This window comes from Ictidomys tridecemlineatus, chromosome 1 (genome assembly GCF_052094955.1).
Source record: "Ictidomys tridecemlineatus isolate mIctTri1 chromosome 1, mIctTri1.hap1, whole genome shotgun sequence".
NCBI classification, from domain to species: domain Eukaryota; kingdom Metazoa; phylum Chordata; class Mammalia; order Rodentia; family Sciuridae; genus Ictidomys; species Ictidomys tridecemlineatus.
Window position 1 is genome coordinate 73,628,506 of NC_135477.1, and position 26,895 is coordinate 73,655,400.

The 26,895-nt window shown below is 45.0% G+C and overlaps 1 protein-coding gene across 2 annotated transcripts in view; it reads left to right on the forward strand.

Annotated features, from left to right (window-relative positions):
- Positions 1 to 26,895, forward strand: part of Tmem273 (transmembrane protein 273) — a 32,678-nt gene that overhangs the window by 1,586 nt on the left and 4,197 nt on the right. The window contains exons 2-4 of one of the 2 annotated variants that reach the window (XM_040273056.2): positions 19,173 to 19,226; positions 20,036 to 20,176; positions 21,600 to 21,630. In XM_040273056.2, coding sequence (XP_040128990.1) covers positions 19,173 to 19,226; positions 20,036 to 20,176; positions 21,600 to 21,630 — 226 coding nt within the window. The remainder of the gene's footprint in view (positions 1 to 19,172; positions 19,227 to 20,035; positions 20,177 to 21,599; positions 21,631 to 26,895) is intronic. The other variant, XM_040273057.2, reaches the window with a different exon arrangement.

A 26,895-nucleotide genomic window follows, 5' to 3' on the forward strand; every position in this document is an offset into this window, starting at 1 on the left:
AAATCCCCTTTCTTTAAAAGGCAGCAGACATGCACAAAGATCAACTTTCCCAGAACTTGGATTGAACAACATTCAAAGGCAAGCAAGCTGTCTCCAGATATAAACTTCCATCTGCTGGCAGTAGCATGCATCCTGGACATGGACAAAATTATTCCCAGGGCAGGGGACTCCATCGGAAGCCTGAACTAAGCAGGGATAACAAAGACATTGGCTTCTGGGAGTTAGAATGTCAGACAGACATCTATCAGGTCCCTGACAGCGGCAACGGCAGGATGACAGGAACCAGAAAGCAGAAATTAAAGGTGTGCAGAGGAGCAGACTCAGAGCCTGGCTGCTCCGGTGAAGTGACAGAAGGTAACAGAAGTTTTAAGTGCTCTTTGACCTAGGAAGATAGACAAACCAGTCTGTCGTGTGGGGAGGAAGGGAATTTGAATTTAAGAAACTCAAAACTATGCAAATTTTATAAACAGGCAATTCCTTGAAGAACTACAGGCAATAAACTTTTAAAATGCTCAAATTAAAAAAAAATAATAGCACAACATCTAAGATTTTCTAGTGTTTCTGATGTGCCTAGTACACTGCTAAATTTATATTTTATCATCTGGTCCCCATGACACCTCTCTGTGAAGGTACCACTGTTACTTGTGTTTCAGGGATGGGGTTTGAACGTCTTGTCCAAGGCATCTCTGCTTGCTGGTCCTTCAGAGTAGACATAGATAGTGGTCAGGAGTACAGGCTAGTTCTGAACTTCCCAAGTCTCAAGACTTGCTCTGCTTGCTATATGACAGGCTTCAGAGAAATCAGGCAAGTTTTTCATCCTCTCTCTGCTCAGTTTTCTCATCTGAAAATTGGGGATAATGATCCTACCTATTCTCTTATAGGGCTGTTGAGAGAATTAAATTCGTTACCACATTCAAAGCACTCAGCACAGTGCCTTGCATGTGGTGACACTACTGGATATTAGGCGACTAATTTGAGCTGGTCTTTACGGAAGGCATTTTGACCATATGTTGCAAAAAGGAAGCCGATCACAACCTTTTACCTAGGAATTCCATTTGAAGAATTTTTTTTTTTTGTAATGAAAAAGATAAAAGTTCCCCAAATATTCTATTGGGTGTTATTTAGGACTTGTAGACTGTAGTTGTAGACTGAAACCATAGTGAAAACCAAAAATGACTGGCCATCAGTGGGAATCTGGCTAAATCAATAGTCCTCTAATGTTGCAGTGTCCAATGTGATTAGATGAAAGACATGACTTTCTATAGACCAACATGAACAGTGAAGAGCGACAAAGTGGTAATCACAGAGCTAGAGTTATGTGGGTGTAGTTTTACGGGTTTGCTTACCTAGAGAAAACACAGCATGTGGTTTATCAGTAGTCTTTACTCTCTTTGGGAAGTAAGATTAAGGGGCATATTTTAATTTCCCTGTGTTGAAATTTTTCATAATGATCTATGTATTCCAAATTTCCAATAAATAAATTTATATTGACAAAGAGAAAAAATAAAAGTCTGTTGAAAGCAAGTTAAGAAAAATTTGGGTTTTACCTTAATCTTACTAGATACCTAGTGGAGTATCTAGTAAGAACTGCAAAGTCACTCAAGTAGATGTGAACTGTACCTGGGAGGCTTGAGGGTACATGGGGGCAATCTCTATCCAGTTACCCTGAGATACCAAGGTTACAGGTGTAAGCTGGGCTTGAGGACTCAGGCACACTATTTTTTCCTCCCAGGGTAGCTAGAGTTTTTGAAACAATTTGTTTAATATTCTAAAACAATTTTTTTTAAAAAAAATACAGAGCTTAATGTAGCAAACATTTATAAAGCCAACACCCTGAATTAATAAATATTAAAATTTTGTGGGTTTTAAAAGACATATGTATTTAAAGGTAAGTAGCTAAATCAACCATGGAAGAAACAGAACATTAGAAATGGAGTCATAGTCCTCTGATAATGTTCTTTTCTTTTTTGTGTGTTTACCTTTTCTATCTTGTCTAAAAACATTTTTAAACATATTTTTTTACCTTAAAATGATTGCTTTCTTTATGATTAGGTCTTTCATTTATTTGAAATGTATTTTTGTAAATGGCTTAAAGATCTAAGATTGATTTTTGTACATGATTGATTTTTGTCCTAATATCACTTGTTTAATAATCTGTCCTTTCTCTCCTGCTTTGGGATGTTTCCTCTATTCTATCCAATTAACAGAAGTTTGAACTGTTTGTGGGCTTTGCATTCTGTGACACTTTTTATACCTGTCTAAATTTGAATAAGGTCATGCCATTTTATTTATGATAGTTTATTAATCTTGCTAACTTCTAGAAAAGTTTACCTCCTTTGGGCTTTTTAAAAATAGATTTGGGGATTGAATCCATGGTGCTTTACTACTGAGCAACATCCCAGCCTTTTGTATTTTTTGTTTTGAGATAGGGTCTTGCTAGGTTGACAAGAATGGCCTCGCACTTTCGATGCTCCTGTCTCAGGCTGCTCAGTTGCTGGGATTACAGGTGTGCACCATCATGTGCAGTCAATCTGTCATTGTTAGAATCGCCTCTGCTCTGAATTTACCTTACTCTCCATGGTGGAGCTCTTTCCTTTAAAACATGGTAAAATCCCACTTCCTGAGAGCTGACCCCAGCTGACCCCAGCTCTGTTTCTCCTCCCAGAACTTCCATGTGGGACTCACTCATTTATCATGAACAAAAGGAAATGTTCTTATTATAATCATGACTATTTTGACAGATGAGGAAACTGAGGTATGAAGAGCTTGGCTTCAAAATGAGGTATTTTGATGCCCAAAGCTACATTTTTAATTGAAACACCAAACTGCCTCTCTGTTGAGAAGGGAAAGAGGTGCCATTATGAAAAACTTACATGACTTTTTGAACTGTTTTTCCCCCAAATTTTAATTTCAACCATAAGAAAAGTTGCAAGAATAAGAGATGTACAAAGATACTCGTATGATTTGTCTATTGAAAATAATTTACCTTATTTGCTTTATCCTGTGTTTCTCTTTCTCTGTGTGTATTTCTTAAGAGCGTGGCAACCTGGAAGGAACTGGAGGACCTCGTGTTAAGTGAAATAAGCTGGGTGAAAAAAGACAAATGCTGCAGGTTTTCACTCATTTTGGGGAGCTAAAAAAAAAATCAACCAAGCTAAAATCTTATAGAAGAGAGTAGAAAAGTGGCCAATGGGAACTGAGAAGAGTGAGGGGGGCGGAGAGGATGGAGAGAAGTTAGACAACAGTTCCTAGAATACATTCGGGTGAGAGGAATGAACTCTGGTGTTCTATAGCACAGTAGGGTAACTGCAGTCTGCAACAATTTATGACCTATTTTATAATTACAGAGCCCCCAAGTTTCCCAACACAGGGAAACAATAAGTGTTTGACGAGATAGAATGTTAACTATCCTGATTTGATTATTATACATCTATATATGTATCAAATTATTATACATATACCACAAAGATGCACAAATATTATGTGTAAATTAGAAAAAAATAATAGAGAAATTATCTTATATAACCATAGTGCAGTCACCCACTTTAGGAAATTAACATTGACAAGACACTTTTGTACTGATCAAATTTCAATATTTTCAATGGTATGCCTCCAGGACAGACACAGGGACTGTGTTGCCCAGGGTAACCATGCTGCTTGAGCCTTCTGTAGTCTGGAACATCTCTTTAGCCTGTGTGTGTGTCTTTCATGACAGTGATATTTTCTGAAACACATAGTTTCCTGTCAACCTCTTCTCCTCCAGAGAACTGTCTTCATTGGGGGTTTGCCTGATATTCTCTAATGATTAAATCCAGTTTATACATTCCTAGCAGAAGATCCACAGCTCATGTAGAAGATTCTATAGCTCATTCTGTCATTCTCAGGGTTCAAGTCTGGAGGAAAAGGGTGTGTGACAAAGACTGATGTCCTCTGGACATAATAATAGGTTTCAGATTATGGTTGTTCTAGTTCTAAATAAATGGTTTGTTACTAACCCATTAGTATTTTTCAGTTTTGCCAAAATATGGACCTAAGAATAGTTATTGAAAATATCTAGTAAAATTTCTAGGCATTTTATTAGAGGTCTATAGCTCCCTTCTAAAAAAGCTGCCATATAAAATATTCCTTTGGACTCTAATTCCAACCTGAATGTCAGCCATCTGTCTTTGTTTCAATGTTGTTGGAAAGCATCCATTGAAATGTATGTATTATTATAATCATGATAATAAAAGAAGTACAATATCACTTTAATTATGTTCCAGGGCCTAAAACATTCTTCATGGAAGGAGCCAGAGTTATTGAAGTGAGCAGAGGTTTTTTTCTTCTGCCTTAATTTATAATGAAAAGATGGCAGAGGCCGGGGTAAAGAGAATTAAATTCGTTTTTATCTTACAAGTCAAAGTCATCACTTTATTCCTTGGCTCTTAGTCCCTGAGATCTTTGTAAAAATCTTTCCTGACAGCTTTTCCCCTGTTCCAATTTCCTGCCAAGACGATGGTTTAGAATTGTGTGGTGCAAGGATGTTAGTGAAAAAGAATTCTTGGTGCATTCGTTTTCCTTTGCTGCATAATAAATCATCACAAATATAACAAAAGAAAGAGAATACACTGGGGTCTCTTAGCAAATCAGCAGAAGGTAAGGGAAGAGGCTGGGACCTCAGGTAAGCAGAGGAAATTTCTCAACAGAGCAAGAATTCTCCGACAGCAGATACCCTCACCTTGTTCCTGATCTTACTGGAAAAGTACTTTGTTTCTCACATTAAATTAGGTGCAGATATTTTTTTTTGGGGGGGGGAGGGTAAATGGTCTTCATAAATGTGAAGAAGTTTTCCTCTATTTTTTTTTTGGAGAGTTTTTTTTATCATGAATGTAGAATCTTGTCAAATGTGTTTCCTGTGTTGTCTGATGATGTGACTTTTCTTCTTTCACCTGTTTGTGTGGTAGACAATGGAGATTGATTTTCAAACATCCAACCAGCTTGGTATCCTGAAAAACTCCAGTTGGTCATGATGTTTAATTCTTTCAATATATTGCTGAATTCTCAAACTCAAGGACTCAAGTCATCTTTCCACCTCAACCTCCCAAATGCTGGGACTACAGGCACATGCCACTGTGCACAGCTTCCTATATTGCTGAATTCTGCTTGCGGATAATTTGTTAAGGGTTTTTGTAACTATATTCATGAAGTCGACTGTCTAGTGTTTTTCTTTTTTGTATTGTCTTTGTATGGACTGAATAGCAGGGTAATGCTAGTTTCAAAAATGAATTAGGAAGTGTTTCCCTCTGTTCTCCTTTCTGGAAAGAATTGTGTAGAATTGTTAATAATTCTTTAAGCTCTCTCTAGAATTCTCTCTTGAAATGGTCTGGGCCTGCAAACTGTTTTTTGGGGGAATTATTAAATTATGAATTCAATTTCCTTTATAATTATAGGGCTACCTAAAGTATCTGTTTCATATTGAGTCACTCTTGGTAATTAGTACTTTCTGAAAAATTGGTCCATTTTTCTAAGTCGTTGAGGTTTTGTGAATAGTTTGTCGACAGCATTCTTCCATCATCGATAGTCATGGTCATCGTCATCATTGTTACTATTTTGCTGTCCGCAGGATCTGGAACATCAGTCTCATTTCATTCCTGATATTGATAACTGACATCTTTTTTTTTTTTTTGGTCAGTCTTATCAGAAGTTTTTCAATTTGATTATCTTTTCGGACAAAATAATTGTTTCACTGGTTTTCTCTGCTGGATTTTATTGATTTTGCTCTTTCTTTATTATTTACTTTTTTCTGCTTGTTTTGGGTTTATATTGCTGTTCTTTCCCTAATTTCTTAAAGTGGCATCTTAGTTGGGTGATTTAAGTCTTTTCAGATGAGAGCATTTAGTGCCATAAATTTCCCTCTCAGGACTGCTTTAGTGATGTTCCACAAAAATTGATGTGTTTTCTTTTCATTTGCTTAATAAATAAAAGGGTCCTCAGGATTTCCTCAGGACTTCCTCTTTGATGGTGGATTATTTGTAGGTATTATTAGCTTTCAAGTTTGCCGTCGTCTTTCTTTTATTGATTTCAAGTTGATTCCATTGTGATCAAAGAATTCAAATCTGTATGATTTCAGTTCTTTTAAATTTGTTGAGGCTTGGCCCAGGGCACTTGTTGTCTTGATCTTGTGTGTGTGTGTGTGTGTGTGTGTGTGTGTGTGTGTGTGTGTGTGTTTAACTGTATATTGATTTTCTAGTGGTCACTCTAGGTTTTACACTATGTACACATAACACCACAGTCTACTGCTGTCATTTTGACGGTTCAGTGAAATGTAGAAACTGTGCCACTTTGTTCCTTTGCCTTCTCTCATTTTTAGTTGTCTTAAATATTTTCTTTACCTTTGAGAACTGTGTTAGATAGCATTATCATTTTTTAAGCTTCAAGCATGAAGCATGATTCAACAACATTAAAAGGAGAATGAGAGTCTATTTTATTTCCTCGTATTTTTACACTTTCCTGTGTTTTTTTCTCACTTCTAGAATTCCTTGTTGTATCTTTTCATTTCTGTTTGGAGAACTCCCTTTAGTCATCCTTGCAGGTTAGGTTTGCTGATGGCCAACTTTCTGGGTGTTCTTTATCTGAGGAGGTCTTGCTCTCTCCTTCTTTCCTGAAGGACATTTTCACTGGACATGGGATTTGGAAGGTCATCCTTTTTTCCTTCACTTCCTCTTGGTCTCTGTATTTTCTAGTGAGAAATCCATCTTTAAATCAAGTTCTTCTCCTTCTATATATAAGGTAGTTTTTAAAACTGTTTTCAAGAATTTTATTTTGTTTGTCATTTTAATAAGTTTGACTGTGAAATATCTTAGCGTGGTTTTATTTGAGTTTATCCTGTTAGAGTTTGGTCAGTTTCTAAAATTTCTATGTGTCTTCTGCCAGGTTTGGAAAGTTTTCAGCCATTATTTCTTCAAATCCTTTCCATTCCACTCTCTTTCTTTGGTCCTAGGACTCTAATGGCAGTATGTTAGGTTGTTATAATCCCAAAGTTCTTGAAGCTCTGTGTATTTTAAAATCCTATTTCTCTTAGTTGCTCAGGTTGGAGATACACATATATAGTCTTCAAGTTCCCAGATTCTTTCTTTTGTTCTCTTTATTCCGCTATAGCATCCATTGATTGAGTTTTTATTTCAGTTATTATATTTCAGTTCTAAGATTTCATTCAGTTCTCTATATCTTCTAATCTTTTTTTGTTTGTTTGATTAGGTTTTCTATTTCTTTGCTGAGACTTTCTGTTTTCCTATTTCAAGCTTTTTCATAAATTTCTTTGCTGAGACTTTCTGTTTTCCTATTTCAAGCATTTTCATAATTGCTCTTGGAAACATCTTTATAATAGCTACGGTACATCTTTGTCAGATAACTTTGATATCTGTGTCACTTTGTCATTAGTATCTTTTGGTGATCTTTTTTCTTTCAAATAGATAGTTTCCTGATTCTTTCTTTGACAGTTGGTTTTCATTTGGGGTATTATGTTAGGAAACTAAATCCAATTTAGATTTTCTGTTGTAACAGCCATCCTCAGACATCATTTTAATTGAAGAAAAGGAATATTTCCTCATTGCTGTTAGATGGTTAGAAGTACAGACTCCTCTCCTCGCCTTTGTTGGGACCTGATGGCAGTGAGGCTCCTGACCCAGTTGGGTCAGGTGGGAGTCCAGGCTCCTCCCTAGGCCCTTGCTGGGAGGCACAGGGGCGACCCACTACTCCTTACCAGATGTTCTTCTCTGACAGTGGGGTGGGGCGACCCCCGACTGCTGGGAAGTGGCGGGTATCCTGAGTCTCCACTGGTAGTCTTCTTCTACAAAGAGAGTGAGTCACAGCCAGCTGGGGACAGGCGTCCAGGTTCTCTATGTGGTCTCCGCTGACATACCTGGGGGTAGGAACTTTTTTTTTTATCTGTTAGGGACAAAAGTCCTTGACTCTGTGGGAGCACCCTTGTGGGGCAATTGTGGCTCCTTGTTACATCTAGTGAGGATGGAAATCTAGGTCACTCCTGGGCTTTATCAGTGAAGGTGGGGTTGGGGGTGGGGCCGTGGTGTGTTCTCTTGGCCTTCTAGGCCATCCCTCACCTGGTCCTGGTTAGTGAGGACTGACCTTTCTTTTTTTTTTTTTTTTTTTTTTGAGGGGTGTGTGTGTGTCTCTATCTATGACCCTTTGCATATCTGGGTTGGCAGCTCTTTCCTGTACCCCATCTGGGATATATACAAAAACAAATTCAAATAAATTCACTTTCCTGTTATTTCTGGGATCCCAAGGTCCCTAGCCAGTCTGCCTTCTTCTACCTTTTAGGTTCTACTTATATCTGTTTATAAATATAGTATGGAGGGTTTTTAGCTATATTTAGTGAGAGGAATAGGGGAGAGTAAGCCTATTTCATCTTCCCAGAAATGGAAGTCTGAAATGAGTTTCTAAGCCCTTGGAGGGTGGATGATTTGGAGTCATGCTCTTTGGGGAGGGGGCCTAAACAATGACACATCTCGTAGATACACATTTCTGATCCTAGAGGCTCCTCAAGGGGAGGAAATATTCCATGAGGTAAGAGAGTGAGGAGCCACACAGGCAGAGTGGCTGCTAGGAAAGCCCCGGGTTCTCAGCCCCCTAAGAGAGTGACAGCTAAGCCCAAATGGCTGAGCCCAAAAGGCTGAGCCAGACTGCCTGATACACTATCAACAGACTTTTCCACTAGCTCCCAAATTAAATCATCTGTGTTTTTTTCTTTAAAGTCACTATAAGCATCTGTGTCACACCCAGACCCTCATTTATCCACCAGCACTACCTGAACCATTCCTTTTATTAAACTTGATTCCATTAAGTAACAGGCTAATGGTTCTCAGTACGACAAACTGGGCTGGCTCTCTCCTGCTTGTCTGCACAAAACAGATGAGCAGCTAGGGAATTCCTGCCTGGAGCCCAGCTGTGCCCACCTCACAGACCTGGTCAAACCCTTGTGAACTTCCACGCTATCAAGAAGTTGCTGTCCAGGGGAAGAGGTGAAGGGCTTGGGACGGGGCCCACAGGCTATCCCAGAAGACTGGGACACTTACACATCCAGAGCTTTCTCTTTGAGAAAGCAAACACTGGTTTGCACCAGACTTGACTGGGACGTAAAAATAGTGAGGAGTTGACAGTTTGTGGGAAGGACAGTTGCAATGCAGTGTGTTAACTGCTGAGATGAGGGAGGCTCACAGGAAATGGAGGAAAAGCAACTGATCCAAACTGATGTGTCCAGGAGGGCTTCCTGAGGATGAATCCTATTGAGTGTGAACTGCTTACGCTCCTCCTAGCTGAAGTCCTCTAGTAGCTTCTCTCTGTTGTTAGCAGTGACCAAAGTGTTTGCTGCGTCCACAGGGTTCCCAGCCCCAGCCCAGGCTCTGCCACACAGAACACCCATCCTGCTCCCGTTCAACCTCAAGCCCTCCTCACAGACCTGCTCCCTCTGCAGAGCCATGGAGATGCTCCTGTTTCCTGCTGTACTGTCCCCTGGGTTAGGGCAGGGATCTGTTCTTACTGAGCTGCTGCTCCAGCACCTGTCCATTAACTGGCACTTGTTTGTGAGCTAATTAGTCCATGAAGTGCGATGTCAGCTTCAGAAGGCTGATCTGTAGGAACTGTGTGCAGGAATGAATCTGATTGGAATTCACTCCTGAGACATAAAGTTGAGAGGACAGCTCCTGCTGAGGCTGGGGACATGTGAGGGATGAGACTCAGAGGTGAGCAAGGGCCAGTGGAGCAGGAGGCCACATGTTGGGGCAGGGGAAACCCCAGGCTAGTAGTGGCTCTGGGGACTAGAGAGGGAGAGAGGAAATGCTTTTATTGAAGTCACCAGTAGACCAGACACTCAGGTAGCCGTGCTTCCTTCCTCCCTGCACTTGGAGGTCTTCTTTGGTGGGGCAAACTTGACATGACTCAGAGGTTGGGGGAAATCCAGTGGTTGCATTGAACTCCACAGGGAGTCCAATTGGGGCAGGCCTCATCCCCAGTTCTGGAGGTCACGGGAGTTCCAGGTGACAGGGGCCAAGCCTGGTTTCTTCCTGCTCTACCTATAAGACCCTGGCACAAGTTGAAGCATTTGGCAGAGCTGAACCTCCCACTCCAGAAGAAGACCCCCAGGGGAGTAGACGGAAGGGCCCTGAGTGGGGCATTCTGTGCTGGGATGTTTAAGGGACTTGATTTATAGCTTAAATATCTCGTTGGGTGGCATGCCCTGGGCTCTGCAAATGTCAAGAGTGTCCTTTAAAAGGACATTAAAGTGGAGGTGCCCAGTGCATAGCAGGGCTTATTGAAGAGGCTCTCCTGGTCAATGGAGGCAGATGTCTCTGCTTGGCCTTCCTGGCTTTGCCGAGGGGTTCCAGTATTGCCAAGGAGTTCTGCATGCTGCTGTTCTCTCTGCAGTGTCATAGCTCCTTCCTGTGCACCAGGCCAGCTGTCATCCCACAGCCCCACTCCCTGGGCACACACTCCCCTCAGCCAGGTCCCTCAGGACTCAGAGCAAAGCTTCCCAGAGGCTGAAGAGCACCGTATGAATATTGCATGAATAATAATAACCCCACCACTTAGCGGTTATACAACGCTTTCCTCTTCCACAATACTTTACCATCATTAATTAGTTATTCCGCATGGCTTCCAGCCTCCCTTGCTCTCTCTGCAAAGGCAGGCCCTGAGATTCACTCTTGAAAATAGGCCTGCGCGGATCTGAAACCCCAGCATCTTGCTAGCATTATGCTGGCTTTAGAAGTGTTCAGCTTAGCCACCTCTCAGAATGGTGGAGACCTGTGCTCTGGCTGCAAGGGCCACTCTTTCCTGATCTGATCACTAACTCCAGAGCCACCTCCCAAAGCACTCTGTTCCCCTCTTCTCCCATGATCCCCAGAAAAGCAGAGGACGCTGTCTCAAGTGAATGGCGAGCTTGCTAATGGAAGGATGGCTAACACCTGTGCCTCACTTTGGTCTCTCTCTCACACACATACACCTCCAGGGAGTCCACCCAGCCACACTCTGTGGGGGTCACTGAGTTTGGAGCCATATCATGTCTGGCCCAAGGCCATTGGCTAAGCAATAGCTGGCAGAATGGGGACTCTTGTTTCCAATAGAGTTCCCTGGAATATATCTCTTGATTTCAATGTCCCTCTCTCTCCCCTCCCCTGGGCTGTAGGGAGGTTTTCAAGCCCTCATGGAGCAAACCCATTCCACAGTGAGAATGGAAACGGGGAGTGTTCTGGCTGTGGTCCTCTGCTCTGGCCTTCCCTGAACAGCGCTTCCCAGTCCCCTTTCTCCCAGCACTTCTTGAGATTTCCACAGCTCCCTTGCCAAGGGTGGCAAGTGTCCCCATGCTAACTTGTCACCACCTCCTGGTCAGAATGGACCTGGCGAGGGGGTCCCTAGGAGACTCCCTTTTGCAAGAGCTCTGGCCCCTGAAGTACCCCTAGTTCTACCTTGGACCCAAGCTGGCTCCGGCCTCCCGCCTCTCCATTAGCCTGAAGAGGTATTGATCAGTTTGGCTTCTGTGAGCTGAGTGTTTTAATCCCAGTGTGTGAATCTTTAAGAATTAATTAGCAAAGATTGCTCAGGAAAAACAAAGTGGGCACAAGTTTTGATACTGTCTGGTCACCCACCATTATTGTTCTCCTCTTAATTACGGTGCTATTTCTGGAAGCCGGCACTCACTCATGCTTCACGGCCCCCGTCGGCCTCTCTATCTTCCCAGTGGCCTTCTGTGGCCTCCTGCTTCCTGTTTCTGCCGAGGGCTGCCATGTCCTGGCTGGTTGCACCAGCATTGATGCTGGAAAGCCCCGGCAGCCTCAGCTGACCCATGCCCAGGGCAGTGTGGCTCAAGGACAAGAACATAGAGGCTTTGAGGTAGTCATAACATGAGGGAGGGCCAATGCTCTAGCCCCATGGTGTGGCCAGCTTGGGTGTGGGCCCTGGAGGCTGGCCATGGGTCTCTCTCCTCTGCTTGTTCAAGGACCCTCATTCACCCACAAAGCTGGCTGCCTCCACCCTGCTGAGCCCCCTCCTTGAGTTCGCAAGGCCTCGGCACCCTCTCCAGCCTCGTGTTTTTTATTCCTATCCTCCTCCTTTGCTAGACACCTAACCCTATCCCATCACCCACCCTTTCCACTGCCTTATCTTCATTAGCTCCGACTGGTCCACTTGGCTGTAATTTAAACAGTAATACTCCTGGGAACTTCTCTGACACCATGGAGTGTCCCCCTTGGCCCTCCCAGATGGCTATTTGCTGTGTGTGGACTTACACGTGCTAGCAAGGACACCCTTGGTGTGGTATTACTCACTCAGTCCTGTCTTCCCGGGGGTTGCACGTCTTCAGCTAGGTTTGTGAGGCAGGAGGTTGCTCTGACTGCTTGTGTGTGGGAACCAGGGGTCATTCACAGGCCACCACGAGGCCCTGCAGCCCTCTCTGCATGGCCCTCTCTCCTATGTTTTCCTTTGGCTCCAACCCACGGAGCTCTCTGCCTGGCAGGTCTGGTTCCTGCCCCAAGTCTAGGTCCTTTCAGAGAAAGGATGGGGCACACAGAGCCATGGGGTGGGGGTGGGGGTGTAAACGTCCTGTTTACTTGAAGTTTGGCTGCTGGAGACAAGCTCTGATGAGACAGGAAGAAGGTGACCCGGGAGGAGCAAGTTCAGGTGGTTTCTGGGTTTAGGACAGGGCGTCTGAAGTTTCTGCAAGTCATGGTGGTATCAAATAAGGCTCTAGACCCTGGAAGCCACACAGACGGTGGGAGTGGGAGACCCTCAGAACCAGCCTGCTCACCTGTCCCCTGGCATTTTTCTGGGGAGAGGGCTGAAGTGACACAGAATCCAGTGTAGGTGTGCTTCGCTGTCAGACAGACTCATGGAGAGCTGGCAAGACCAGCAGCTGGCCCTATTTTTCTAAGCAGTGCATGTGTTGCTGAGCTCTGAGGGAGGGAAGGGGTTGCCGGAACCCACACCACCCAAACCAGCTGTATTAGAAAGTTGTGCTTCATGTTCTGCTCTGACCTCTAAGGTGACCTTGCAGGGAGAGAGACACAGGACAAATGACAGAGAGGAAAGAACTATCCCAGTAGGACCCTTTTTATACACTAGGGTGTTGGGAGAGTGAGGCCCAGTGGCATGAAGCCTAGCTGAACTGTCCCCTTTGACTCTGCAAGTTGAAGTCCCTTTCTGAACCTTTCTCATCTGCTCTGAGTGCCAGCTGTGTGTCACCAGACCCTGGACCCTGCAGACTCATAGCTTGCTGGGAAAGATGGAGGTGTTCACAGGGGGCTCTCGTGGTCCCAGAGTCACACGGGCATGCTAGGTCTTGGTCTGTTTCTCTGTGGTTGAACTTGGCTTGGATCCGGAGGCCCCGTATTGCTCAGTGCTAGATACTTGATCTTATCACTTCAAACCACTTCTGGTTTAATGTTCAGTAGCTTTGGGGTAACTGCTCCGTCAGTTTAGGATTCTTCCTTTCACCTTTTTCCCATTTCCCAAGGAAAAGAATCCAGGTTCCAAAGGGTCCCCTGTGTCATCCTGGTCCTGGGGAGAAACAGATCACCCTGAGTTGTTGGTGTCCTCCATACCTCAGAACAACCTTAGGCCAGCAAACAGTGTAGAGAGGCATGACAAGGTGTCAGGGGTGATCCTGTACTAACAGAGGCCAACGGAGGATTTTTAGAGAAGGCGGTTTTTGTGCAAAATCTTGAAAGTTAAATGAGAACTTTCTACAGGGACAAGGAGAAGAAGGTATTGCATTGATGGGGACAACTTGTACAAAGGCCCAGAGGCACATAGGGTTGTGTTGCTTTGTTTATACAATCTCATCACGTATATTTGAGGCTGCCCCATGTGGCTCCTCATTTGTGGTCAGCATTCTCCACTCCTTTCCCTGCCTCACCAGCCTGATTTTTAATGATGCTGCATCAGGGCTGCATCACTTCATTCATTAGGATTCTTCAGATTGCAGATGACAGCTAGTTAGCTCAGATAAAATTAAGAAAAGGAAGGCATTTCCTTACTGAGGCAACTGAAAAGTTCAGAGAGAGAGAGGTCGTTCATGCACACCTAGATTCAGGAGCTCAAAAATTGTCATTTGGACTTTGTCTCTGCTTTACCCTCTGCAGCCTCAGGCTTCCTTTAGCCTCAGAATAAACGATTCCAGAAAATACTCCTGGGTTTCAATATTTTCTCCCTAAATTCCAGAGTTCAATCTTACTGGCCTGAATCGGGCCACTTGCCCCAGCCCTTGACCAATCCCTGTTGACAGGAGTAAGAAATATGCTAATTGACCAGTATGGGTCACATGTCCATCTAGGAGCCTTTCCTGTGAGAATCACCTGGAGGTCATTCCCTAGAGAGAAACCAAGGTGCCACTAGCAGGTAAAGAATCAGGGGAGGAGGGACCACCCCAAACCCTGTTCAGACTCCCTCCACTGGTGGAGATCAAGGTTTGCAAGAAGGTGCTGAGCATGTACTGTGACACACTGGATCTTTCTTGAGTGTGACTCCTGTTTCCTTCACTACACTTGAGCTCCTTCATGGGGGATGTGGGTCTGTGATTGCTCGTGGATCTCCCCTCAGCACCCTCTAGCTCCCTTGTTTATTTGTGTAGACTCCGTGAAGAGAGAACGGATGTCTGGTCTAGACATTTGAAACCCCTTCCTCTAGCCGAGGAGGTTGGAATTCATGGGATCTAAAGTTAGGAGCCATTCTGCAATATTTAAGTCCCAAGATGAATACAGGCAGGCAACAATTGACAAACACTCAGGGCAGCCTCTTTCTATTTTTAGTTCAGATACTTATAGAATGACATCCGAGGGCTCAAACGCCCACTGGCCTGCAACTGGGAGTCACACAGCCTGATTCTGCCCAAATAAGGGTGGCAAAAACTGTCAGTCCCCCAGTCAGGGTGGACCCAACAGGTGGACAGCACACAGAGGTCTGGATGCCAGGGATGGGCCCTTCGTGGGTCAGATTCCAACGGAGTTGGGCAAGGCCACACCATGCCTTCTGCTCCCTCCATAACAGCTCGCCTCCACTTTCTTGAAGAGCCCTGCTGTCTTCCTCTGGAGGCAGTAGTGTGTTCCCGGAGGCCAAAAGGCTTTGGGAAAATTTACTTTTGCGGGAGGCTCCTTGTTTCCTGGAAGCTCTTTGCAGAGTAAGCCAGAAGTTGGAGGGGCTGCAGAGAGGGGACTGGAACCTGCCACCTTGGCAGGAAGGGGCAGAGTGTCAAGTCCAAATGGGGCATCAGCCAGAAGGCAGAGACTCCAGAATCAAGAGTCCATGGCGTGTTTTTGTACAAGTGGGAAAAAGAGCACCTGTATTCAGGACCCCAGCTGACCACACATCGAGGTTGTATGGGTATAGACTAAGGAAGGCTCCTGAAAGTTCCAGAATCTTAACAGGCCCATCTAGAGGCAACTGCAGGGGCCATAATCCAATCCGGCACTTGGTTTAGTATGGACAGTCGAGGAGATGTGTCAGCTAATCTCCTAGGGCTGGTGACAGCAAGTGGATGGGTTCAAGCCACATGTGGCCAGTAAGTCTACTGGTTAGGAGGTCCTTGATCACACCCTCTCCCATAGCAGGGACACTAGCCTAATGCAACCAGCCCTTCTTAGACTCTCCCTGGGTCTGAGAGCCCATCCTCTGGGTACTAAGCTCCCTCCCTCCTCCTTTTGGTGTGAGAGCCTATAGAATTCCCTCAGAGAACATGCAGTGAGGGTCTTGCTGGTTCTCTACGTGTGGGCTTTCCCTAGGGTCTGAACAAGGTGCAGAATATTCTGGAATCCTCTGGCTGTGCTGACAAGCCCTGCTAGGATCATCCATGCTCCTTTGTAGAGCCAGGGGACATCAGCTTTGGGGCTTGCGGGGGGGTCTGTGGCCCAGGAGGCCCTGCCCCCACTCATGACCCTGGCAGGAAGCAGAGGTTATCTGGCAAAGCAGGTACGCTCAAGCTCCTCACGAATGCAGGTCAGAGCTCCACGTGCAGACAGAGGGCTGCATTGAGGGATCTCCCTCCCTGAGGAGGGGAAAGGCTGCCGCCGAGTGGCGAGTGGTGGTTGGGCTGGCTAGGAGGAATCACAGGGATGCTGGAGGGCACAGCTCCACCATCCAGGTGTCTCCTGCAACGAACTCCACAGAGGACATTCACTCAGCCCCTAAGGCCCACACCACAAGGAGGGCCTGAAGTCCAGAGGGCCAAAGGGCCAGGGAGAGGGCAAGCCTCAGGGCTTAGAGGGGACACAGGATGGAGCCTGAGGGTGGTGTCAAAGGGGCCTGCCCCTGTCCGGGGCTGAGCTGACTGCCAGCCATGAACGCGGGGAAGAGCAGTGAGAGCCGCGTGTTCAGGACAGTGCTTTCTCCTCTCTTCCATCAGTGGTCAGAGCTGCCCAGGCAAAGCCTCTGTGTGGATCCCCTGTGTGTCGACTTGTGTTTCTCTGTGCACACTTCTCTCTGTGGCTCTCACACGCTTTCTAATCTGTGCCCTTAATTCTTTTTCTGTCAAAATTTCATCTCAGGCTGGAATAAAGTTTTCAGACTGGATGCTCCCTACTGACAGCCACAGTCACCAAGGGGAAGGTCCTAGAGGAGGGAACCAGGCAAGATGTTAACATGTGAAGGGACAGGGGCGGCTGTCCCATAGGGACCTTCTGCCCTGAAAAGCCAGAGAGAAGCAGAGGCATCAGGTGGTGTCTGGTCCAGGGTAAGGTCATAGCCTGCGAAGCTCCTAGTTTAGGGTGTCAGCCCAGAAACCCCACGCCCATCCCAGCCGTTCTGTCCAACACAGGGTTTCGCCCCAGCTCCAGAACAGTTCTCAAGCTGGCTGGAGCCCCAGGGTTCACTTAAAGACATAAAAAGAGACAGTATAATGAAGCTCATTAGGGTCTTTAGAGGCCTGACAAAATCAAGGTCATTGTGTGCAGCTGTGTGGGGGTTCGAGCATGCTTGTCTTCTATTGAAGAGAGAAATTGGTCGATTTCCAGAGGGGCCTGTGAGTAGAACAAGGCTGGGAACTTTTCTTTCAGAATTCCCAAGCTTTATTCACTCACCAAGTTGAGCCTCTAGAAAATCCTGAAGCCCGTTACTATGACTTCTGTTTTACTCAGCTTTTTTTGCTGCAGTGACTAAAGGACCTGACCAGCACAATTGTACAGGAAAAAAAATGTTTATTTGAGGACTCAGGGGTTCAGAAGTCTTAGTCCATAGAAGGCCAGCTTCATTTCTCAGGTCTCAGGTGAGGCTGAGCAGGAGAGTGTGGGGGCAGGAAGTGGCTCACGTGATGATCACAAAGCAGAGAGAGTCTCCACTTGTCAGCAACAAGTATATACCCAAAGCCACACCTCAATTCTCACCTCCTCCAGCCACACCCTACCATGTCAGTTTCCCCTCAGTTAATCTCTATTAGGGGATTAAATCACTGATTGGGTTAAGACTCTTACAACTCAATCATTTCTCCTCTGAACCTTCTTGCATTGTTTCACACGTGAGCTTTTGGGGGATACCTCACATCCAAGCCATAACAATTCCTTTCCCACCAATTACATGCAGAACAAGATTGTGCTCTGTGGAGGTCCAACCTTACACATAATGCTGGGCGTCATTGGGGGTGAAGAAGGTCTTTGCCACGTGGGTCGTAAGGCGAAACCTCTTGAAGCTAAGCTGGGAAGAACTGGTCTTTCCCACCCAAGTCACCTCTTTCCTTTCATGGGAAATGGCTTGTGGCACTTTCTCCTCTGCCTGTGCCTGGAAACTTGAATGAGGCTGGGACCTAACCATTTGTCCCCAGCCCAAGCCCATTTTGCCATGGACTTTTGATGGTTTGGATGCTACCGTCCTTCTTATCTATATTTTTGCTTTCTGAGGTTTTATTTACCTATAGATAAAAGCCACCTGAAAATATTAATGGCAAAAATAAGCAGTTCTTAAATGTTAAATAACTTTTTATAGTATCCTGTTATAATTATTCTACTTTATTATTAGTTATTATAGCTAATCTCTTACTGTGTGTAATTTGTAAACTTTATCATAGGTTTGTAGGGTTTGGCACTCTGTGGTTTCAGGCATCCACTGGGGATCTTGGAGGGTATTCCTATGGATGGGGGGGTACTGTATTTTATCATTACTCTCCTCCTCTGATACAATAAAGGGCTCTGCTACTTTTTTGTATTAGCTGTTGGGCACCATTAAGTCCTTATAGTCTTTGGCTCCTCATTCATTCAATGGTAATAGTCAGTGTCCATCTCACAGAACCATTGCTGTATTAAATTTGTGTGTGCCTGTTCTGCAACCCCATATCTGTCTCAAAGTAAGCGGCCAACGAACACACAACTTCCTCTCCACGTTTCACAGTCTTGCTCAGCCTGTCTGTGACACCACCAGACCTGTTTGAGCAGGACTTCCTGTCTTAAGGTTTCAAGTCCTGGCTAGAAGTAAGAAAGTGATAGAACCCCATAACATGTTCTATCACTTTCACTCATTAACTCATTCAGCAGTCATATATTGATACCTCTGATGTGTCAGATGCTGGGTCAAATGCTGGCTATGTACTATGCAGCCCAAGGGGAAGACCAGAAAAAGAGGCATTCAATGGGGTTAATAGCTGAGAAACTCTTAGGATGGTGCCTGGCACAGGGTACTGCTATGTAAATGTTCCTAAATAAATATGAGCATTGTCAGTGAGGTGGTATGCATGGTGGCTATGGGGCCCCAAAGAAGCATCAGGAAAGTGACACAGAACTAACAGCAGGCAAGGGAGTAGAGGGGAACAGATGGGGCCAAGCAGAAGGAGTGGGCCAGGGCAGGAGATGCTCAATCCATGCACTAGGGAACTGAAAGTGCTGCCATCCCCTGGACTAGGGGCCTGTGAAAGTGACCGGATTTCCTAGCCTCGAGGCAGGCTAAGGTTGGCATGTGGGTCTTATAAACTGTTAAGCTGCTGTTTTGCCTGAGCTCTGCAGAACCTTGTCCCTGGTCTGGGTTTTGAGGAGGGGTTGCTAGCATCCCTAAAACACCCCAAGATTCTGTGGCAATCAGAAGTCCACTGAGCTCCTGAGCGTGGTTGGGGACGTGGTTTTGGCCTGTGACCCGTGGCTGATCTCAGCAGCTCTGTTCCTGTCGACCTCTGGCTTTCCAACCAGGATCTGGGTTTTCTTTCTTTGCAGATGTTGGAGGAGCTCAAGTGCTGGCAACGGACAAGTCTGCTGGGGAAGAAATTGGTAGGTGGTCTCCTAAGTTATTCTGGGTGCAGATGAGAGTCAAGAAAGAGACCCTCCAAAAAGCACACGATGGTGGGGGGCTGCTGGTGTCCGTTTCCTGCTAGTCAGCACATAGGACTGGGCTGGGTTTACGTGCAGGCCAGCCTGAGTGGCCAACAGCTTTATCCTGGGGCCAGGTCCTGCAAGCCTGTCCTCAAAGGAGATATGAGACATCAAAGGCACCTTTGTCTCCTCTCTGTGTCTGATGTTCGGCTCCAGCACCCACAATGCCCCACGTGGTAGCTGGGATCCCCCAGAAAACCACATCTGTCTGACTCTTAGGACTCCCAGGCCAGCCCAGCCCACTTTTGTCATGTGGCATTAGGGTGAGCTCCAGCTGATTCCACGTCCCTCAAAGACAAGACAGGACCTGATTTATTTGCCTTCAGCCTTCTCATATAGCATCAGACTAACACACTCAATAAATTAATCAATCAATTAATGAAGGGATAAGTGAGGAAGGGCTATAGGAGACCACAAAGGTTAGCTGCCCACCACCTAGGGCTGGGCTGGGGTGAACTGGTCACCTCAAGGGCTGACTTTGAATGACCTTAGAAATGTCAGAATTGTTCCCATAGCTGAAGTTTTCCAGTGAGATGGGAAATGAAGAGAATTAATGTGCTCTCAGGAGAGGGGAAAAGAGGCTGCCACAGCAGGTCTGAGTGTGGAATGTGAAGGTCCAGATGCATGACTTTGGACTTCACCAGAGCTGTGGAAGAGCTTTGCAGGGTGATGAGTAATCCTGTGTTCAATTCCTACCTGTGCTGTAGATTTTAAATACGCCATCATTGGGACTGCTCTGGGCTTTGCCATATCCGCCAGCTTCCTGGCTCTGAAGATCTGCCTGATCAGGAAGCACCTGACAGACGACGACTCCTCAGACCTGAAGAGTGTACACCCGGCCTGCAATGGTAAGGGGCCTGCGACACTCAGACCCTGCTCTTCCCTGCCTGAGGAGGGACAGTGCATTAGTCAGCTTTTCATTACTGTGACAAAATACTTCAGCACATCAGCTTAAAAAGAGGAAAGGTGTATTCTGGCTCACAGTTTTGGAGGTTTCAGTCCATGATTGATGGGCCCTCTTGCTTTGGGGCCTGTGGAGGCACAGTATGTCACAGCAGTAGTGCATGGTGGTAGAAGTGCCTATATCTCAGGGCCAGGATGAGAAAGAGAGGGAAGAGGCCCCCATCTAATGATCTCCTTGGAGAGGCCTCCAAGACCTAAGGCCTCCCATAAAGCCCCAGGTTTTAAAGGTTCACCTTCTCCCAGCAGCACCGTGAACTGGGGACGCCGTTAACACCTGGGCACTGGGGAAACATTCCCGATCCAAAAAGTAGCTGACAGTGTTCTGGGAGGCCACCCACCGTGAAGCATGGCTATGGTGAGGCCAATTCCATAACCACAGCCCGAGAAACTACAAAACCCCAGGCCCAGAGCCCCATAGGCTTCAGGCAAAAAAGCGCAGTGGCCTCTCTGTTTCTGTCTCTATCTCTTTCTTCTTGTGTCTCAGTCTCTCTGTCTCTTCGGTATCTCTCTCTCTCTGTACTTTTCTTTTTTCAGTGGCTCTTGGTCTTCCTGAGAACCAGTTTTCCAGGAGAAAGGTGGAAAGAAGACGGGCAATTGGCTTCAAAAAGAGATTTCTATCCTCTTATGCAAATGACGTGGTCAGATAAGATTGATCCCAGGAAATCAGGTGGTCCTAAGCATGAGTGGGTGGTCGAAGGTGCTGTGGTCATTGTTAGGTGGACCCAATTGGGCAAGTCCCTCATGGTCCCCACAGAGCTGGGCTCGTGGTGTTGCTGCCCCTGTCCTGTGGCACCTTCAGGAAAGGGCCTCCTAAGCTGATGCGGCACAGAGTCAGCTTCTGACTTTCGGTAGAGGAATGCAACTTTGATGTGCAAGCCCTTCCTCTCAAGGTGTCACCCACAAAATATTGTCTGCCGTGTTAGTCTCTTAACACGATGGTGATGCAGTTTTCCATGAGGTATTTCTGAGGATGAGGAGGACGGACCCTCACTGTGTTTCTAGAAACTTCAATTATGATCTGTGAAAATATGTGGAAAGGGGTGGTCGGGGCCATGTGCAGCGCCGTGGGCTTCCAGGTGCACGAGGACGCCGTTGGTCACCAGCTTATCCCTGAGGTCGTATCCCTAGCGGGAAGAGGTCAGGAAACACTCTGTCCCATACTTCCCAGCCAGTGACCCAGCCCAGGAGCCGGCTTCTCAGCGCTGCCCAAGTTGTCTGGCTCTGGCTCTTCACATCTGCACTATGGGGCTGAGAGCTGCCCCAGGGGCCACCCGACCTCCTTCCTAATGCCCTGCTTTCTCTGTTTAGACACCATCATGCGAAAGAAGAGACCCTCAAGGTAAGGTCGATGCTGAGGCGGTCAGTGAGGGGGTCACTTTCCCTTCTCTCTTAGCCACTACCTCTCTGCTATCCACCAGCTTCTCTAGGGGACTAGAATGCACCCCATACCTCCCTCCTCCTGCTCTCTGCTTTGGATCAGTGGGCAGTTATCATGAGAATAGGGGACACATGATACAGTAGCAAAGGGGCTGGGGCTTGCTTTTGAACTCCCTGGATTAGATTCTGCCCCACCCTGTGCTCAGAGCCCTCCAGTGCATCTCCCATGCTCAGAATGAGGTAGGCAGCCCCTGCCCTGACCTGGTAGGGAGGATATAGAGTCTGCCCCAAATTTCTTAGCTTATTTGCTGGTATCTTGTCACTCTGCTTTAATCCATGGACAGTCCTACCTTGGGGCCTTTGCACGTACTGTTTTCTAACATGGGAATACTCTTTTCCCCAGATAGCCATATGCCTCATCCCTCATTTCCTTCACATCTATGCTTCAGTGTTACTGTTTCATTTCAGATGGCCCATTTTAAATAGAAACCTCCCCTCCACAGTTCTACCTGGCTTTATTTTTCTTTATAACTTTTCTACTAATTGACATTATAGGAATATGAGCTTGTCTCTTTCTGATGCTTGTTGTCCTTAAAATGCAAGCTACTTGAGGGTGGGGGTTTTCCTTTTCATATCTGTGGCCCTGCCACTAAGGATAGTGCCTTAGGATAGTGGATAGTCGTGCATGAATTGAACAAATAAAATGAATGAGCATGAGAAGAGAGAAAACAAGCTCCCTCACCCGACAGAGGACACAGGCAGTTAGAGGTGACCTAACTGAGACAGAGCTACACACATGTGGCATGAGGTGCAGAGGGGTGCACAGCTGGTGGGGAAGCAGTAGGTAGGGGGAATAGGCGAGCCTCAGTTGGCCTGTGGAAGGAGCAAGTCAAACAGACAGAAGGAACTTTGGCACATGCAGGCTCCCTTGGGTACCATGGAAAACATTTGGCCAAAAAGCAAACGTTAGGGCAGAAGCAAATGCTTCATATGGAGGTGCAGAGAGAAGGGGTTGGGGAGAGAAGAAATTTCTACTCCTGGAGGATCCGATGGTCTTGTGTTAGGTGAAGGAGTCTGAATCCTATCCTGAAACTTCTGGTCAACCACTGATGGATTCTAAGACGGGGGGGAGATGGGATGTTTTTCATTATGGGAGGGGGCTCAGGTGGAGATAGGGAGCCATGTTGGAAGTCCCAGGAGAGATCACGACCTGCTGCAAAGCCCTGCTGGAGGAGCAAGCTGGCCGGAGGCAACAGAGGAGATGAGGGAGGGGCAAGTTCTGGAGTATTATGAGGCATTAGCCTAGAGGAGGCCATTCCCGTAATCCAGATGGGAAGATTACAGTCCTTGTTTCAATAATAAACCTTTTGAAGCAAAGTTCCAAATAAAAGAATGTGAATGTGAAGAGGTACTAGAGGAAGATGGGTGGGCAAAGGAAGGGAAGGAATAGAGGGACTTTGGAAGAGAAGGGAGGCACAGTTCAAGTTTCCAAAACTAACACTAGATGGAGTCAGGCTGGATTCAGGAAGGCAGTAGGCCCCAAAGAAGCAGTTAAAGCAGTTAATCACAAGGAAGCCATTCTCCTGCAGTCGGGCTTCATGTGTGCTTTCTGTCTTTAGGACTTGGTAAATGAACATATTCTCTCTCTCTCTCTCTCTCTCTCTCTCTCTCTCTCTCTCTCACACACACACACACACACACACACACACACACACAGAGGCTAAACCTCAATTTCTCCAAGAGGTGAGTTTTAAAAATGATCATTTTTACTCAAAGAGAGGAGGTGGTCACTGCCCCATGGTGATGGTGGCTCTTCTGCATGTCTAGGCAGGGATTGCTAGCCACTGGCCAGAAGCCTTACACCAAGACAGCTGAGAGAGCAGGAATCAGCATCTTTTTGGATGCTGTGGAACATTCTCACGGGGTGGGACTTTGGCAAGACTTAGAGTGAAGCGGTGGGCCATTTGCTGAACCAGAGCCCAGGAAACTGGGTCTTAACAGGAAGATAGTTTTTTTTCTCCTCCACTTATCAAGACCTTTTCTTTGACAGTGGCCAAGCGAATCATTAGTCAATTTAGTTCAATTGATGAACAACAGATTCCAAACATTTCTCTTTGTTATCAAGCTGTCTGATTGGCTGAATGCGGGCTTCTCAGTACTGCTTTGGGGTCTCAGAGTGAACAAAGGCTGCTTGTGCCACACAGGGGCAGCAGGAAGGGGGACAGGATCTTGGTCTCCTGATTGAACAAGCCCTACTCTTAGGACAGAGAACACTCCACTGGCTTATCTGAATGATGCTTTCACAATCCACAATCCCCACCCTACTTCTCCTCACTTAAGGAATGGCTCATGCGCTGTAGCTTATATGACAGGCTCTGTATGATGTGCACAGGGTGGTCATCCAAGGCCAGAGGGCTTTCCTGTCTTCTCTCTTGCCCTTTGTCTATTTAAAAAATCTTCAAGTATACAGAAGGAGTGAAAGAACAGTACCTTAAAAACGTATACCTCTTGCACCCAGATCCACTAACATTTTGCAGCTTTTGTTTTATCTCTGTATATAGAACCTCCCCTTGTTAACGGATCCACTTGAATATCAGTGTAGATATCATGAGATTTCACCCCTAAATACATCACCATTTTATCTCCCACTTAATCCCAATACAATGACCACTCCTAACAAGATAATATCATGTTTTATCCAGTCCACATTCAAACTTCTCTGATTATTTCAAAAGTCATCTTTTATTCCTCTATTGTCCAACCCAAGAAAAACCTTTGTATTTGATTTTGTCTCTTTTTAGTGTCGTTCAGTGTTGAAGGATCTCTCTCTCTCTTCTTCCCCCCCCCCCGGGGGGGGGGGCATTGCACACTTTGAAATATCTAAGGCAGTCATCTTGTATAATGTCCCATGTTCTGGATTTGTATGATTGTTTCCTCCTGAGTAGATTCAAACTGATTTTTTTTTTGTCAAGAATACTACGGAGGTGACATTGCTTATCTTTTATTGTGTTGTGTCTGCAGGCACGAAACGCCAGGCCAGCTCACTGTTGGTGAGGCTTCGTTTGATGGCTTGGCTACGGAAGCAACGTTGGCTCTCTGCATTACAGAGATTAGAATGTTCCCCTCTGTGATTAGTAAATAATCCGAGGGCTGCTACTTGGAGAGCATGTGAATTCCCTGACCCTCATCATTTCTTTACCCACTGATTTTACATCCATTCATGATCTATGCCTGAATCAGGCATTGCAGCTTATGGTTACAAAATACTCTTTCCCATTTGAGCATATTCTTTCTACCTTTGGGGACCAAAAGGCTTTTTCCTGTCTCCTCTTTTCTTCTCTTCCTACTTGCTAAGTAATGTCACTATGGACTTCAGTACAGTCCATTTTAATTCATTAGTATTATGAGTCTTTTTTGATGTTCAGATTGTCCCCAAATGGCTAGTACATGGTATTTCTTGGCAATGGTGCCTTTTTGACAGGACCCCTTCTTCCTGGAGCGTTTCCTAGACTTGTGACACTACAAGTTACTCCAGGCTCACCCTGTACTTCTCCCACCTGGAGTCAACTGTTTCTCCTGGGACTCCTGATTTTTCTTTTTCTTTTTTTTTTAACTGGAGAGTGATTTTTAGAAATCAAGGTCTGGACTCATTGTGTTCTCATCGCCACTAAGGTGTCATTGTTTCTAGGTTTTTTTCAATGGACAGTCAAGAAATATATATTCAAGTCAATAATTCAGTGTCCTAGATTTCATCTGAAGTGTTCCCCAGTCCATATTTCTATTTTCTCTCTTCTTAAAGTGAAAACCCTGGTTCTCAACCATGTAAAAATATGACTTAGGGCTGGGGATGTGGCTCAAGCGGTAGCATGATCACCTGGCATGCGTGCAGCCTGGGTTCAATCCTCAGCACCACATACAAAAAAACAAAAAAACAAAGATGTTGTGTCCGCCGAAAACTAAAAGAAAAAAAAATATTAAAAATTCTCTCTCTTTAAAAAAAATTAAAAATAAAAAAACCAAAAATATGACTTATTTGTTCTATCCCAATAATATACACAAAATACTTCCAGAATTCCAGCATCGTACAGCTACAAACTGCTTCATAAACTTGAAATTTTATTTATGGTACTTTCTGCTTTTAGCATTTAGCCCTCTCTGTGTATGCAGAGTACTGTGCTCAAATCCAATTGTTTTCTCAGTGTGGTTAATACTATTGATTTCTGATATAGCATTAGAAACACTGGTTTGAGACTATATTCTATTTTAATATTTTCATTTTTATTGTTTAACAATTTCATTTTTGAACATGTAAGTTTATTGAAATTTTTATGTAGTCTTCCATGAAAAAGATATTTTATTTTACTTTATTTTTGATTAACACTCATTAATTGTGTACACTAATGGGGGGTCAGTGCAATATTTTAATGAATGAATACATTTAATGCATGAATAATCAGTGTTCACTGATTAAACCCAGCCTCTTTACCTGCCATATCCACCTTCCCTACGTCCCAGTCTCTAGTTATCACTATTCCACATTAAGGTTGACTTTTTTTTTTAACATTCACCTGTGAGACAGAACATGCAATCATGTCTTTGGGTATCCAGTTTATTTCACTTACATAATGCCTTCCAGCTCCATCCATTTTGCTGCCAATTACAGGACTTTTTTCTTCTTTGTGGCTGAATAATATTTCACTGTGTATAGATGCTACATTTTGTTGTATACTTCTTGTATAAGACTATTTTCATGTGTTTCAAGGAGCTCTCAGATTTTACTCTGATGAGGTTCTTATGTTTCTTGATAAGTTCATTATTTTGTTTTTGTTGTTTTTAAAAGATAATTTCCCATTAAGTCTCCTACCTGGTTGTTGACTGTATATTGACCCCCTCTTTTGTATGTTAACATCACAGTGGTTTCCTTATTGAATGCTTTTATTGTGTTTGTTTTTCCCTCTATCCCCTTTAGTTTGCATATCTTCCTTCTCAATTCTTATGCCTCTAATGGTTCTCTCCTTTCTGACTGTATTGGGGGAAAACTATCCATGTTAAATAACAGTGGACACAGTGCACAGACTTGCCTTGCACCTGATCTTGGTGAGAAATACAACAGTGGTGTCCATTAAATAAGATGTTGGTTAAAGTGCATATATTTTCTGTGGCTGAAGTGCATATATTTTATGATGTAAGGGAAGCTTCCATCAGACTCTATGTTAATGAGTTTTTA